We start from the raw sequence: 16,375 nt of genomic DNA on the forward strand, positions 1-16,375 counted from the left end.
ATGTTTATGATATGAAACTTGTGAGTCTTAAAAATTTACAGTGAATGCTTTCAAAAGATGATCATTATCACAATTGAAATGTTTACCAACACATGTTGAAGTTTAAAATTTGTGTTCATATTGATAATAATAAATAGCTTACAACACTTGTAATCTTAATAAAAATATGTCACAACAATCAATATAATATAAAAATATTTTATAATGCTAGATGGTTACAGTACGCACAAAAACAAGATTACTGTACACTATTAATTAAAAAAGAATAAAGGATTATAAAATTCACTTAACTAATATTCTAAGCTGTACAAGCAAATACATTCTTATAATAAAAAAAATAATAAAGTATGGATTCTTATCGTTCAAATAAGTATTCTATTATTTAAATACAGTAAAGAGGATGCGATTTATAATACAGATTATATCTAATGAACATAACAAGTGCATAGAAAATAAAAAAATCATATAATTGTATAGAATGAACTTACCTGGTGCTCTGGTTTCCTCCCAAACTCCAAAAACATACTAGTAGACTAATATGCTGCTTTTAATTGCCCTTAGTCTCTCTCAGTCTGTGTGTATGTTAAGGTATTTAGATTGTAAGCTTTAATGAGGCAGGGACTGATGTGGGGAGTTCTCTGTACAGCGCTGTAGAATTAGTAGTGCCATATAAACAAAATAGATGAGGATGATGATATATATATTAGTTTAACATGGTTTATTGACTCCCATTTCTATCTCTAATGAATGACATTAAATCTACATCTAACAGTAACATTGTACATTGCTTCTTTCATGACTCTTTTCACCTCTTGGTTCCTCAGGCTGTATATAAGTGGATTCAGCATTGGTGTCAATACTGAGTAGAAAACAGCAGCTATCTTGTCTTGTTTTTCTAAGACATTGGAAGGAGAGCGTAGATAAGTAAAGAAAACGGACACATAGAACATGGTGACACACAAGAGATGGGACGAGCATGTACTGAAGGCTTTCTGTCTGCCCTCAGCAGATTTCATCCGTAGAATGGAAGAAATTATGAAAGTATATGAGATCAGGATAGTAGTCAATGAACCTAAGCCACTAGAACCTATGAAGATAACAGTTATTATGGCACAGGGGAAACTATCAGAGCAGGACAGCTTGATAAGTGGAGGCATGTCACAATAGAAGTGGTCTATAAGGTTTGAACCACAGAACTGGAGTGTAAATATACAGCTGGTCTGCATGGATGACTGTATGAAACCTATTGTGAAAGCCAAGACAACCAGATACCAACATTTTTTCTTAGTCATTATAGAGACATAATGGAGGGGGTGACATATAGCAACAAATCGGTCATACGACATGTTTGAGAGAAGAAAAACCTCAGTACATGCCAGAGAAGCAAAGAAGAAGAACTGAAGGGCACATCCATCAAATGAGATGGTCTTCCTCATGGAGAAAAGGTCGGACAACATTTTAGGAGTAATAACTGATGAGTAGAGAAGGTCCACCAGAGAGAGGTAACTCAGGAAGAAGTACATCGGAGTGTGGAGGTTGGATGTGTTATGGACAACAGTCATCATACCGATGTTTCCCACTATGGTCACCAAGTAAACATGTAAGAAGAATATGAAGAGGAATTGAGCAAGTTCTCTGTTGTCAGTAAGTCCAGAAAACACAAACACTGTCACTTGTGTTTTGTTTATGACGTCCATTGAGATCTCTCTGTAGTGCTGAAATAAATATTGATTTAAAATTTCAAATATTTTCGATGTTAAAGAAAGTTTCAAAATTTGCAATGCAGTAAAAAGAAAGAAATGCACAATACTATCTGCAATATGTGATTGTGTATAGGGGCATGAACTTCACTACGGTGTGTCATCAATATATATATATATATATATATATATATATATATATATATATATATATATAATCAATTTACCTTGTTTTTAATAATACGTTCTTTGATTAAACAGAATAAGCTACAATACATAGTCATGTTGTATTACTTTAATCTATTGCATCAACATTCAAATACTTTTCATCTCACAAGTCATCTACAACTAGAGAGACTTTACAGCTACCATCTAGCTATGGCTTACCTAAGGTGCAAAATCTAATGAGCATCGGGTCATTTTGAGCAATCGTTGCAAGGAAGTTATGGGCTTTTGCAATGAGATTTTCACCGGTGGTGTCCCCAAGACCAGCTTTAGTAGGCAGCAGATGTCACAGGGCAGACTAAGGAACAACTGGAAGAAGACACAGCAGGCACAGGTCAGGCACAGGTTATTGGTCACAACAGATAACACAGGTGCAGGCTCAAAATTCAAGCCAAGGCAAAATAAAAAATGCAGCCAACCTCTACAATAAAATGTATGTGCTAATGCATTTTGGGCTGCACATCCACTCTCCACTCTCAGAACATGCCTTGCAACGTAGAGGTTCTCTCAAGAGAAATGCTGTGAAAATGTCTGACTGTCACATCAAGGTGCCATCGTCTTATAACTGCCCTGACATTAAATTAGAAATTTTACATTTTTCTCCTAAAATACAGTTTAGTTTAATAATTTATTTTGTTTTTCTGTTAGTTATAAGAGTGAGGGGATATTGAGACTGTGCTTTAATACACGTGGCTTTTATATGTGTTTAAAGTAGGGATGAGCGCGCTCGGATTTCTGAAATCCGAGCCCACCCGAACGTTGCGGATCCGAGTCGGCGCCAAATTCAAAAGTGAAACTGAGGCTCTGACTCATAATCCCGTTGTCGGATCTCGCGATACTCGGATCCTATAAATTCCCCGCTAGTCGCCGCCATCTTCACTCGGGCATTGATCAGGGTAGAGGGAGGGTGTGTTAGGTGGTCCTCTGTGCTGTTTAGTTCTGTGCTGTTTAGTTCTGTGCTGTTTAGTTCTGTGCTGTTTAGTTCTGTGCTGTGCTGTGCTGTGCTGTGCTGTGCTGTGCTGTGCTGTGCTGTGCTGTGTTCTGCAGTATCAGTCCAGTGGTGCTGTGTGCTGTGCTCTGTCCTTCTGAGGTCAGTGGTGCTGCTGGGTCCTGTGCTGTGTCCTGTTCAGTCCAGTGGTGCTGTGTCCTGTGCTCTGTGCTTCTAAGGGCATAGTTATTTCCCCAATATTCCCCTGTGTTTAAAAAAATAAAAAAAAGTTTTTTTTATAAAATACCAAAAACTACTTTAATATTTTTTAATTACCACAAAATTTTCACAACCAATCCTGCAGTATAAGCCCATTGGTACTGCAATATTACCAAGTTCACACATTCAGCAGTAAAAGTCCAGTGGTACTGCAATATTACAAAGTTTACACATTCTGCAGTATCAGTCCAGTGGTGCTGTGTCCTGTGCTCTGTCCTGCTGAGTTCCGTAGTGCTGCTGGGTCCTGTGCCGTGTCCTGTTCAGTCCAGTGGTGCTGTGTCCTGTGCTCTGTGCTTCTAAGGGCATAGTTATTTCCCCATTATTCCCAAGTTTGTAAAAAATAAAAAAAAAGTAAAAAAAAATAAAAAATTTAAAAAAAAAAAAAAAATATAATAATTATAACCAAATTTGCAAAACCAATCCAGCATTATAAGTCCATTGGTACTGCAATATTACCAAGTTCACACATTCAGCAGTAAAAGACCAGTGGTACTGCAATATTACAAAGTTTACACATTCTGCAGTATCAGTCCAGTGGTGCTGTGTCCTGTGCTCTGTCCTGCTGAGTTCCGTAGTGCTGCTGGGTCCTGTGCCGTGTCCTGTTCAGTCCAGTGGTGCTGTGTCCTGTGCTCTGTGCTTCTAAGGGCATAGTTATTTCCCCATTATTCCCAAGTTTGTAAAAAATAAAAAAAAAGTAAAAAAAAATAAAAAATTAAAAAAAAAAAAAAAATATATAATAATTATAACCAAATTTGCAAAACCAATCCAGCATTATAAGTCCATTGGTACTGCAATATTACCAAGTTCACACATTCTGCAGTATCTTGTGCTACATATAATGGAGACCAAAAATTTGGAGGATAAAGTAGGGAAAGATCAAGACCCACTTCCTCCTAATGCTGAAGCTGCTGCCACTAGTCATGACATAGACGATGAAATGCCATCAACGTCGTCTTCCAAGCCCGATGCCCAATCTCGTAGTACCGGGCATGTAAAATCCAAAAAGCCCAAGTTAAGAAAAAGTAGCAAAAAGAGAAACTTAAAATCATCTGAGGAGAAACGTAAAGTTGCCAATATGCCATTTACGACACGGAGTGGCAAGGAACGGCTTAGGCCCTGGCCCGTGTTCATGACTAGTGGTTCAGCTTCACCCACGGATCTTAGCCCTCCTCCTCCCCCCCCCCCCTACAAAAAATTGAAGAGAGTTATGCTGTCAGCAACAAAACAGCAAACAACTCTGCCTTCTAAAGAGAAATTATCACAAATCCCCAAGGCGAGTCCAAGGGTGTTGGTGGTTGTCAAGCCTGACCTTCCCATCACTGTACGGGAAGAGGTGGCTCGGGAGGAGGCTATTGATGATGTAGCTGGTGCTGTGGAGGAACTTGATGATGAGGATGGTGATGTGGTTATTGTAAATGAGGCACCAGGGGGGGAAACAGCTGATGTCCATGGGATGAAAAAGCCCATCGTCATGCCTGGTCAGAAGACCAAAAAATGCACCTCTTCGGTCTGGAGTTATTTTTATCCAAATCCAGACAACCAATGTATGGCAATATGTAGCTTATGTAAAGCTCAAATAAGCAGGGGTAAGGATCTTGCCCACCTAGGAACATCCTCCCTTATACGTCACCTGAATAACCTTCATAGTTCAGTGGTTAGTTCAGGAACTGGGGCTAGGACCCTCATCGGTACAGGGACACCTAAATCCCGTGGTCCAGTTGGATACACACCAGCAACACCCTCCTCGTCAACTTCCTCCACAATCTCCATCAGATTCAGTCCTGCAGCCCAAGTCAGCAGCCAGACTGAGTCCTCCTCAATACGGGATTCATCCGAGGAATCCTGCAGCGGTACGCCTACTACTGCCACTGCTGCTGTTGCTGCTGTTAGTCGGTCATCTTCCCAGAGGGGAAGTCGTAAGACCGCTAAGTCTTTCACCAAACAATTGACCGTCCAACAGTCGTTTGCCATGACCACCAAATACGATAGTAGTCACCCTATTGCAAAGCGTATAACTGCGGCTGTAACTGCAATGTTGGTGTTAGACGTGCGCCCGGTGTCCGCCATCAGTGGAGTGGGATTTAGAGGGTTGATGGAGGTATTGTGTCCCCGGTACCAAATCCCCTCGAGATTCCACTTCACTAGGCAGGCGATACCAAAAATGTACAGAGAAGTACGATCAAGTGTCCTCAGTGCTCTTAAAAATGCGGTTGTACCCATTGTCCACTTAACCACGGACATGTGGACAAGTGGTTCTGGGCAAACGAAGGACTATATGACTGTGACAGCCCACTGGGTAGATGCATCCCCTTCCGCAGCAACAGCAACAGCTGCATCAGTAGCAGCATCTACAAAATGGCTGCTCATGCAAAGGCAGGCAACATTGTGCATTACAGGCTTTAATAAGAGGCACAACGCTGACAACATATTAGAGAAAATGAGGGAAATTATCTCCCAGTGGCTTACCCCACTTAGACTCTCATGGGGATTTGTGGTGTCAGACAATGCCAGTAACATTGTGCGGGCATTAAATATGGGCAATTTCCAGCACGTCCCATGTTTTGCCCACACCATTAATTTGGTGGTGCAGCATTACCTCAAGAGTGACAGGGGTGTGCAGGAGATGCTTGCGGTGGCCCGCAAAATTGCTGGACACTTTCGGCATTCAGCCAGTGCCTACCGCAGACTAGAGGCACATCAAAAAAGCTTGAACCTGCCCTGCCATCACCTCAAACAAGAGGTTGTGACGCGCTGGAACTCCACCCTCTATATGCTGCAGAGGATGGAGGAGCAGCAAAAGGCCATTCAGGCCTACACAGCCACCTACGACATAGGCAAAGGAGTGGGGATGCGCCTGAGTCAAGCGCAGTGGAGACTGATTTCCGTGTTGTGCAAGGTTCTGCAGCCATTTGAACTTGCCACACGAGAAGTCAGTTCCGACACTGCCAGCTTGAGTCAGGTCATTCCCCTGATCAGGCTGTTGCAGAAGCAGCTGGAGAAAGTGAGGGAGGAGCTGGTAAGCCATTGCGATTACAGCAAGCATGTAGCTCTTGTGGATGTAGCCCTTCGTACGCTTTGCCAGGATCCGAGGGTGGTCACTCTTTTAAAGTCAGAGGAATACATTCTGGCCACCGTGCTCGATCCTCGGTTTAAAGCGTATGTTGTGTCTCTGTTTCCGGCGGACACAAATCTACAGCGGTGCAAAGACCTGCTGGTCAGGAGATTGTCCTCTGAAGAGGACCGTGACATGCCAACAGCTCCACCCTCATTTTCTTCCACATCTATGGCTGCGAGGAAAAAGCTCAGTTTTCCCAAAAGAGGCACTGGCGGGGATGCTGATAACATCTGGTCCGGACTGAAGGACCTGCCAACCATTGCAGACATGTCTACTCTCGCTGCATTGTATGCTGTCACAATAGAAAAAATTGTGGATGATTACTTTGCTGACACCATCCAAGTAGACATGTCAGTCAGTCCATATTGTTACTGGCAGGAAAAAAGGCAGTTTGGAAGCCCCTGTACAAACTGGCTCTATTTTACCTGAGTTGTCCCCCCTCCAGTGTGTACTCGGAAAGAGTTTTTAGTGCAGCGGGGAACCTGGTCAGTGAGCGGCGAAGGAGGTTGCTTCCTCACAACGTTGAAAAAATGATGTTTATAAAAATGAATAATCAATTCCTCAATGAAGTACAGCACTGCCCTCCAGATACTACAGAGGGACCTGTGGTTGTGGAGTCCAGCGGGGACGAATTGATAATGTGTGATGAGGAGGAAGTACACACTGTAGGGGGAGAGGAATCAGAGGTTGAGGATGAGGACGACATCTTGCCTCAGTAGAGCCTGTTTAGTCTGTACAGGGAGAGATGAATAGCTTTTTTGGTGTGGGGGCCCAAACAAACCAATCATTTCAGTCAAAGTTGTTTGGTAGGCCCTGTCGCTGAAATGATTGGTTTGTTAAAGTGTGCATGTCCTATTTCAACAGCAGACCTCTCAACTGCAGCTCATCCCTCCTCTGCGGGGATAATGTCTCCTGTGCTCTGACACGTCACTCTGTGTACTCTCAGCCTCAGGATCTGACACTACAGCTACCATGCCTCTTGTAGCAGCCCTCACTCCAGGGCCTCTTCCATGTGCAGTGTCCCCCTCTCTCTTGGGTTCACTATAGTGGCATGGAGTTCTCCCCCTCATCCAGGGCACACATTCCTTGCCCTGGCTCAGTCACCACGCTCAGACTTCCAGGCAATGCTGGGGGAGCCTGGGAGCTTCCACCCCAGGTCCCCAGCTACAACTCTCCTCTCCTGTGTCTTCTCTCTCTTTCTGACACTTTAAAGATCGTGCCTTTAAATGAAAAAGTCAGTCTTCATTGCACGACTATGTGCAAGTGCAACAGGGACATTTTTTTGGGTTTACAAAGTCAAACAATAACACTACGACCCTGTCTGTCTGGGGTCTGTCAATGACGAATTGTCTGGAGCATGTTTTGAGGAGGTATTGTGGCCCCGGTATCAAATTGGGTACCGGGGCCACCCCACTATGCAGTCCAGATACTTGTTTGGTGGAATTCCGACACGTGGAGGGTTTTTTAATTATATTGTGGCCTCGGTACCAAATTGTGTACCGGGGCCACCACACTACGCAGTCAAGATACTTGTTTGGTGGAATTCAGACCAGTTGAGGGTTTTATTATTATATTGTGTGGACCACTCTATCTATACCACACTACAACTCTATACCACTCTATTTCCTACTTTAATTCTATTTAATTCTATTTCCTACTTTAATTCTATTACTAATTAATTAACATAAAGAGGAACAAAAATAACCAATTTTACCAAAAGTATAATATGACTTAGACTTACAAACACTACACTTGAAAGATCGTGCCTTTAAATGAAAAAGTAAGTCTTCATTGCATGACTATGTGCAACAGGGACAGTTTTTTTACAAAGTCAACTAATAACACTTGGACCCTGTCTGTCTTTAACATACTTAATGGGATCTCAATGACGAATTGTCTGTAGCATGTTTGGAGGAGGTATTGTGGCCCCGGTATCAAGTTGGGTACCGGGGCCACCCCACTACGCAGTCCAGATACTTGTTTGGTGGAATTCTGACACGTGGAGGGTTTTTTAATTATATTGTGGCCTCGGTACCAAATTGTGTACCGGGGCCACCACACTACGCAGTCAAGATACTTGTTTGGTGGAATTCAGACCAGTTGAGGGTTTTATTATTATATTGTGTGGACCACTCTATCTATACCACACTACAACTCTATACCACTCTATTTCCTACTTTAATTCTATTTAATTCTATTTCCTACTTTAATTCTATTACTAATTAATTAACATAAAGAGGAACAAAAATAACCAATTTTACCAAAAGTATAATATGACTTAGACTTACAAACACTACACTTGAAAGATCGTGCCTTTAAATGAAAAAGTAAGTCTTCATTGCATGACTATGTGCAACAGGGACAGTTTTTTTACAAAGTCAACTAATAACACTTGGACCCTGTCTGTCTTTAACATACTTAATGGGATCTCAATGACGAATTGTCTGTAGCATGTTTGGAGGAGGTATTGTGGCCCCGGTATCAAGTTGGGTACCGGGGCCACCCCACTACGCAGTCCAGATACTTGTTTGGTGGAATTCTGACACGTGGAGGGTTTTTTAATTATATTGTGGCCTCGGTACCAAATTGTGTACCGGGGCCACCACACTACGCAGTCAAGATAGATAGATGCGTATCATAGATAAAGTACATTCAGTGGTGTGGGGCAAATTGAAAAATATTCAAAATGCACTGACATTATCAAAAACAAGAGGTTGTCACACGCTAAAACTCCAACATGTATATGATGGAGAGGATGGAGGAGCAGCCGTATGTGTAGTGTAATGCAGACCTGTTGAAGGTTTTTTATATATTTTATTGTGGTGCCCAGTGCCCACTCCTCTACGCAGTCCAGGTACATTTATTGGTGCGATTCATAAAAGTTCAGGGTTTTTAAGATATTGTGGTGACCCACTCCTCTACGCAGTCCAGGTACATTTATTGGTGCGATTCATAAAAGTTCAGGGTTTTTAATATATTGTGGTGACCCACTCCTCTACGCAGTCCAGGTACATTTATTGGTGCGATTCTTAAAAGTTCAGGGTTTTTAAGATATTGTGGTGACCCACTCCTCTACGCAGTCCAGGTACATTTATTGGTGCGATTCATAAAAGTTCAGGGTTTTTAATATATTGTGGTGACCCACTCCTCTACGCAGTCCAGGTACATTTATTGGTGCGAATCAAACAAGTTGATGGTTTTCTTATTATATATATTGTGGTGACCCACTCCTCTACGCAGTCCAGGTACATTTATTGGTGCGATTCATAAAAGTTCAGGGTTTTTAAGATATTGTGGTGACCCACTCCTCTACGCAGTCCAGGTACATTTATTGGTGCGAATCAAACAAGTTGATGGTTTTCTTATTATATATATTGTGGTGACCCACTCCTCTACGCAGTCCAGGTACATTTATTGGTGCGATTCTTAAAAGTTCAGGGTTTTTAAGATATTGTGGTGACCCACTCCTCTACGCAGTCCAGGTACATTTATTGGTGCGATTCATAAAAGTTCAGGGTTTTTAATATATTGTGGTGACCCACTCCTCTACGCAGTCCAGGTACATTTATTGGTGCGATTCATAAAAGTTCAGGGTTTTTAATATATTGTGGTGACCCACTCCTCTACGCAGTCCAGGTACATTTATTGGTGCGAATCAAACAAGTTGATGGTTTTCTTATTATATATATTGTGGTGACCCACTCCTCTACGCAGTCCAGGTACATTTATTGGTGCGATTCATAAAAGTTCAGGGTTTTTAATATATTGTGGTGACCCACTCCTCTACGCAGTCCAGGTACATTTATTGGTGCGAATCAAACAAGTTGATGGTTTTCTTATTATATATATTGTGGTGACCCACTCCTCTACGCAGTCCAGGTACATTTATTGGTGCGATTCATAAAAGTTCAGGGTTTTTAAGATATTGTGGTGACCCACTCCTCTACGCAGTCCAGGTACATTTATTGGTGCGAATCAAACAAGTTGATGGTTTTCTTATTATATATATTGTGGTGACCCACTCCTCTACGCAGTCCAGGTACATTTATTGGTGCGAATCATAAAAGTTCAGGGTTTTTAAGATATTGTGGTGACCCACTCCTCTACGCAGTCCAGAAAGATACCTTTTTGCAACGTTTTGGACTAATAACTATATTGTGAGGTGTTCAGAATACACTGTAAATTAGTGGAAATGCTTGTTATTGAATGTTATTGAGGTTAATAATAGCCTAGGAGTGAAAATAAGCCCAAAAACTTGATTTTTAAACTTTTTATGTTTTTTTCAAAAAAAATCCGAATCCAATACCTTAAATCCGAACCGTGACCTTTCGTCAAGTGTTTTGCGAGACAAATCCGAACCTCAAAAATAACGAAAATCCGGATCCAAAACACAAAACACGAGACCTCAAAAGTCGCCGGTGCACATCCCTAGTTTAAAGCTTTCATTTAAATTTTGCAATGACCTAAAAAAGCTCTTTTCCTTTGAAGTGTAACTGGAAGGTAAAAATGACATCTTTATGGAACACGATTCAATCTCTGCCAGCTCTGAGTTAGTGCAAAGTGCAAGTTCTTGTATAGAAATTATAGCAGTGTTCCCTTCCACACAGCAAGGAATGTCAGTAAAATACAACCTCTCGTTTCTTTATATTATGTAAGAAACCTTGTTCCACAAGCTAAAATAAAGTATTTGAATTGCACTGCTAACCTAGGCATAGCGATACACATTTTGTAAGAAATTCCCTCACTCCGGCCAACTTCTCCTAATGGCCAGTTCAAATTCCTCTGCTAACACCGTCATCTCATTGGTTCTCTTTGTCTCTTTACATGTTTATATGGGCTGTCAAGTGAGATTAAAGGACCTTCAAAGATTTGACAAATGATAATTTATTCTACATTCAATTCCAGGAACTTTCACCCCACCATGTCAAATAATTGTTCAATATCCAGAACTGGTACATATACCATATGGTATATAATGGTAGATATATCAAACCTGCTCAAAAGGAAAGGTGGAGGTGTAGCCTGTAGCAGCCAATCAGATTCTAGCTATCATCTTCTAGAATGTATTACATAAATAACAGCCAAAATCTGACTGGCTGCTACAGGCAACACCTCTACTTATTCTTTTTATAAGGTGTAATAAATCTACCCCTTGGTCCTATATTATGTTTAGAGCAATTTTATATAGTCCATAGCTTGCCTCCTGGGGATGAACTCTGACTGGTAAGGGTAGATGAATGTGGGCAGTAATGTAGCCAAAACTTTACCTGATTCTATCAAGATTGTTAGCTTTACAGCATTTAACAACTTTGATCCTCCTGCGTGAGGGGTCATTTAATTGCTCCAAAGCAATTTCTCACATTCTTTGTCATGCTTTGTGATGATATTTTGAACAAGTGTACATAAAAGTGTGTTCGTTTATTATAAATATTCATTTGTTTCTCACTTTGTTAAGTGTACTCAATAGTCAGTGCCTAATTATGACATGTAATGTATTAAAGTTATCAGTTCTGTTTAATTTGCGATACATTATTTTTAACAGAACTATGTCAAGTCCAAATGAGAAGATCTGCGAGGCAGTAGCGATATATCATTATTGAGGAATACCTGTTATACATTAAAATTTGGTGACATGTCATTCAGTTTTCTATAGATATTCACCTCTATAGATCTTCTAAGTAGGACTTTGGTGCACCAGTAAAATAACTTGTGTGATAAACGAATCTCAGGAGATAGTTTCTACAAAATCTAATTCCCCATCACTAGAGACTCAGTGACAATCTTATTACTGGACAAACTTGTCCTTTATTCAGTAGCAACACCCTCAGATGGTTTTTGATATTACTCTTTAACACAAAGTATTTGGTTGACAAATACAAAGATTGGACCAAGATTTTTTGGCTTTCATCAGAAAGGCACCTGTTTGTTTGACTGAATGTTCTATTAGAAGGAACATTTATAAAGTATTTATTATCACTTTCATTGAAACTTGAAGTCCACCAAATTGACTTTTAGCAGTAGGTGTGTAAGTAGGTTTATGCCTCAGTCAATAATTGTCTGCAAACATTTGGCAGTAGGGAACACAGATATAAAACTTGTCTCACTTTCATGTTTTTCTCCTTGATGTTATTAATATCTGAAAATACCTGAAAATTAATATATGAAAGTTTGAAGACAGAGTGAAAATTTGAACTTCCAAAATTCTCTATAAAACTTATAACCATTCTAATTAAATGACACATTCATTTTCATCATCAGCCTTTTTATATAGCACCACTAATTCCGCAGCGCTGTACAGAGAACTCACATCAGTCCGTGCCCCATTGGAGCTTATAGTCTAAACTCCCTAACATTCACACACACATAGACCGAGAGAAGCTAAGGTCAATTTTGATAGCAGCCAATTAACCTACTAGTATGTTTTAGGAGTGTGGGAAGAAATTCACACAACACGGGGAGAACATACAAACTCCTCACAGATAAGGCCATGCTCGGGAATTGAACTCATGACCCTAGTGCTGTGAGGCAGAAGTGCTAACCACTAAGTCACTGTGCTTAGAGCTTAGATCAATATAACTTGATGGTATTGAGGCTTTACAAAATGTTTAAAAATATAAACTAAGACTAGATTGAGCAGAAAAAATTATCATAGATGGCAAAATAAATTTCAGGGAGATAGAAGAGATTATTATAATGGGAAGCTCTTCAAATGGGAAAAGGAAATCCTACGAAAAAATATGATACATACAGAACATCGATAATTCACTTCATTACATTGCTTCCGTTTTAGAATACTCATGATGTGAAAGTGGAACTAAAAGATTAATAAAAGAAAATGCTCAATTAGCTCATCTTTCTAAAGGTTTTTTTTACATATCCACCTTGTAATCTTGGGAGAGAACACAGGAGGCATTACAGGAGAAAACATATTCTCAATCGAAATTAAGGGTTATAAATTAGCAGATACAATTTTTACTGAAGCAAAATTGAGACAAAAAAACCAATTTCTTTCTCTTATTCTTTTCTCCCACCCAAGATTTCTAGAGGGAAAAATCAATGTAGGCAGCACGGTGGTGTAGTGGTTAGCACTTCTGCCTTACAGCACTGGGGTCATGGGTTCAATTCCCGACCATGACCTTATATGTGAGGAGTTTGTATATTCGCCTCGTGTTTGCGTAGGTTTCCTCCGGGTGCTCCGGTTTCCTCCCACACTCCAAAAACATACTGGTACGTTAATTGGCTGCTAACAAATTGACCCTAGTCTGTGTGTATGTGTGTGTATATTAGGGAATATAGACTGTAAGCCTCAATGGGGCGGGGACAGATGTGAGTGAGTTCTCTGTACAGCGCTGTGGAATTAGTGGTGCTATATAAATAAATGGTGATGATGATGATGATGATGTGTTCTCATGAAGATTACTAGTATCTAAATATCACTCAATGTAAAAAAAAAACATGTCTTTACTCTTCAACCTTAGAAGAACTCTCAGCAGAAAGTTTTATTGATGATTCAGCTATCAACTATTGATGATGAATCATCACTATGAACATCTGCAAAAAACATCAGGAGTTGTAGCTGCGAATGTTATAAATGAACTTTAGTGAATCATTATATCTTTCTGTGTTTACATTATAGCATCATGTACCAGACATGGGATATAGTGATATTTGCCACATGATGCAATGTGTCACCTTCACAGACAATGTCATAGGCAAACCGAAAGGGGGTTTCCTAGTGCCTAGAAACCCCCCTCCAAGCCTGGGGAACTGTATAATTGAGGTGGCTGGACCCTGCTCCCGCTTCACATGGCTCTGCTTGAAAAGGGAGAGCTGCGTGAACTTAACAGTACTGCACGCAGCATTGCCCATGTATATCATGGGGATAGGAAGAGTTTAGAACATATGACAAAGTAGGTGCACCTACACGATGTTCAAATCATCAAGAAAATATATATTGGTATATAACCAGTCCAGCAACTTCTGCAACCACTTCTCTTATTGGTATGTAGCGCTTTATGGTCTATGCTGTATGGAGACAAAGTTCCCAATGATGATGGAGCCGCAGTGTGAAGCTATAAACAGTGTGTTATTGGAGGATATCTTGCATAGATGGTAACAGGATTCCAAATGGTATAGTAAAAGGTATATCAAAGTCTCTTACCAGATCCCTGGCATCATACCGCAGGACCAGTACCTTGTCAGTATATTCCGATTCCTGTATGAAATGAACCTCCTCCGGTTAGTAGATGTCAAAGATATACAGGAATCGGAATATACTGACAAGGTACTGGTCTTGCGGTATGATGCCAGGGATCTGGTAAGAGACTTTGATATACCTTTGACTATACCATTTGGAATCCTGTTACCATCTATGTAAGATATCCTCCAATAACACACTGTTTATAGCTTCACACTGCGGCTCCATGATCATTGGGAACTTTGTCTCCATGCAGCATAGACCATAAAGCGCTACATACCAATAAGAGAAGTGGTTGCAGAAGTTGCTGGACTGGTTATATACCAATATATACTTTCTTGATGATTTGAACATCGTGTAGGTGCACCTACTTTGTCATATGTTCTAATTGGCACTGATATTTCCAATATGTGGTTATATTGTGTTTACCATTTTAATGTGGATTTTAGAATGTTTTAATAAATATATCTTTCTATTGTATATACCGTGCATGAGTGCTTTGTGGCGGACCTGGTATTCCATCGCTTACTTTGGGTGTTTATACTTATACTTTTTTGGGGTGCATTTCCCCAGCAATGGTACCTCGTCTGAGCAGTCATTTTTATTGCCGGAATAAGTTTCTATATTTGTTGATAATCACCAATATGTCCATCTAACAGTCAGCATATATCAGTATATATATATATATATATATATATATATATATATATATATATATATATTTATTATATTATGATTCAATGGAATCATAATTTTTTTTATTAACTTCAAAATGTTGCCTTTTGCATTGACCAAAAAGCTGTCTGATGGCAAAATGCACCACAACCAGAGAATCTTCATCCAGACAATTTTTACTATGAAAGTGTATCCAAAATTGTTTTAATGTGATCCTATATTTCTACATTATGGGCCCCCGGGCAATGCAGTGCCCGGGGGCCCATAATATATATGTATCATATTATATATATATATATATATATATATATATATATATATAGGGCCCCCTTAACTTACCTTAAATCCGATCCCCTTCTCTTCTTTTGTCCGCGCTTAGTCTCTCTGTTCTGCATGCCTCCATGCAGTGCTTGCAGTGAATGTTGGGCGTGATATCACACCCAACATTCACTGCAAGCACAGTACGGAAGAAAGTACCAGGGATGGAGCCGGATCGCCAGCTGACGTGACTGCAAGGTAAGTATTATTTTTTTTGCAGGATTTGTTTTCCAGCGCTGCCTCTGATGGTCCCCCTTGCCCGCAGGGTCCCCGGGGACCTGCCCATTGTGCCCAATGAAAGGGATGGCCCTGGCTTTATGGAGGTGAAAATTGTTCCCCTGCATTATGGGTGTTTCAGAAATTATAAATGGAACACCAGTAGCAATCATTCCAGAAGTAAAAGTAATCTTCTACCTACATCTATCAGTAGGATGTGCACAGAGAATTTGACCTTTCTACATATGTAAAGCACAAGGGGGTACTTTTTATAGTTGAAAAATTGCCTATAGAAAGCATCTCCCATCGGTCACTAACTGTTAATCATAAAATGGCAATGATACAATTATACTTTTATACAAATACAATATACCAAAATTTGGATTTTTCATTATTGGCACCAAGTATACATTGTGACTGTGCTCCCATCAGTAACTCTGCAGTAACTTTCTTGTAAACTTCTCACTTTGGGATATAACCCCTGTTTACTACAACTCCTACATGCTCTATAGAACTTTGTGAAAGAAATGCTACTCTGAACATGCTGGGTCAGCTATCAAGGCTAACGAAGAATATTGTTCATGTATGGAGTGGGTTGTAAATTACCATTCTTAATATAAACCAGTCCTTCAAGTAATTGGAGAAATTTGATGAATGAGCCCCATATCAACATGAATTTATTGTCAATGAAGAGCCACCGTCTAATGATGGTGCTTTCATTT

General features: G+C 40.2%; 1 protein-coding gene across 1 annotated transcript; it reads right to left on the reverse strand.

The window, feature by feature from the left end:
* Positions 1-740: 740 nt before the first annotated feature.
* LOC142150395 (olfactory receptor 5AP2-like) lies at positions 741-1,697 on the reverse strand. The gene has a single exon (XM_075205590.1). It carries the CDS (start codon positions 1,695-1,697, stop codon positions 741-743), a length of 957 nt encoding a protein of 318 aa, XP_075061691.1.
* Positions 1,698-16,375: the final 14,678 nt, after the last annotated feature.

This window comes from Mixophyes fleayi, chromosome 4 (assembly GCF_038048845.1).
Source record: "Mixophyes fleayi isolate aMixFle1 chromosome 4, aMixFle1.hap1, whole genome shotgun sequence".
NCBI classification, from domain to species: Eukaryota; Metazoa; Chordata; class Amphibia; order Anura; family Limnodynastidae; genus Mixophyes; species Mixophyes fleayi.

Excerpts from the sequence above, each read along its gene's own strand:
- LOC142150395 (XM_075205590.1), bottom strand. The coding sequence starts at position 1,697 with ATGGACGTCATAAACAAAACACAAGTGACAGTGTTTGTGTTTTCTGGA.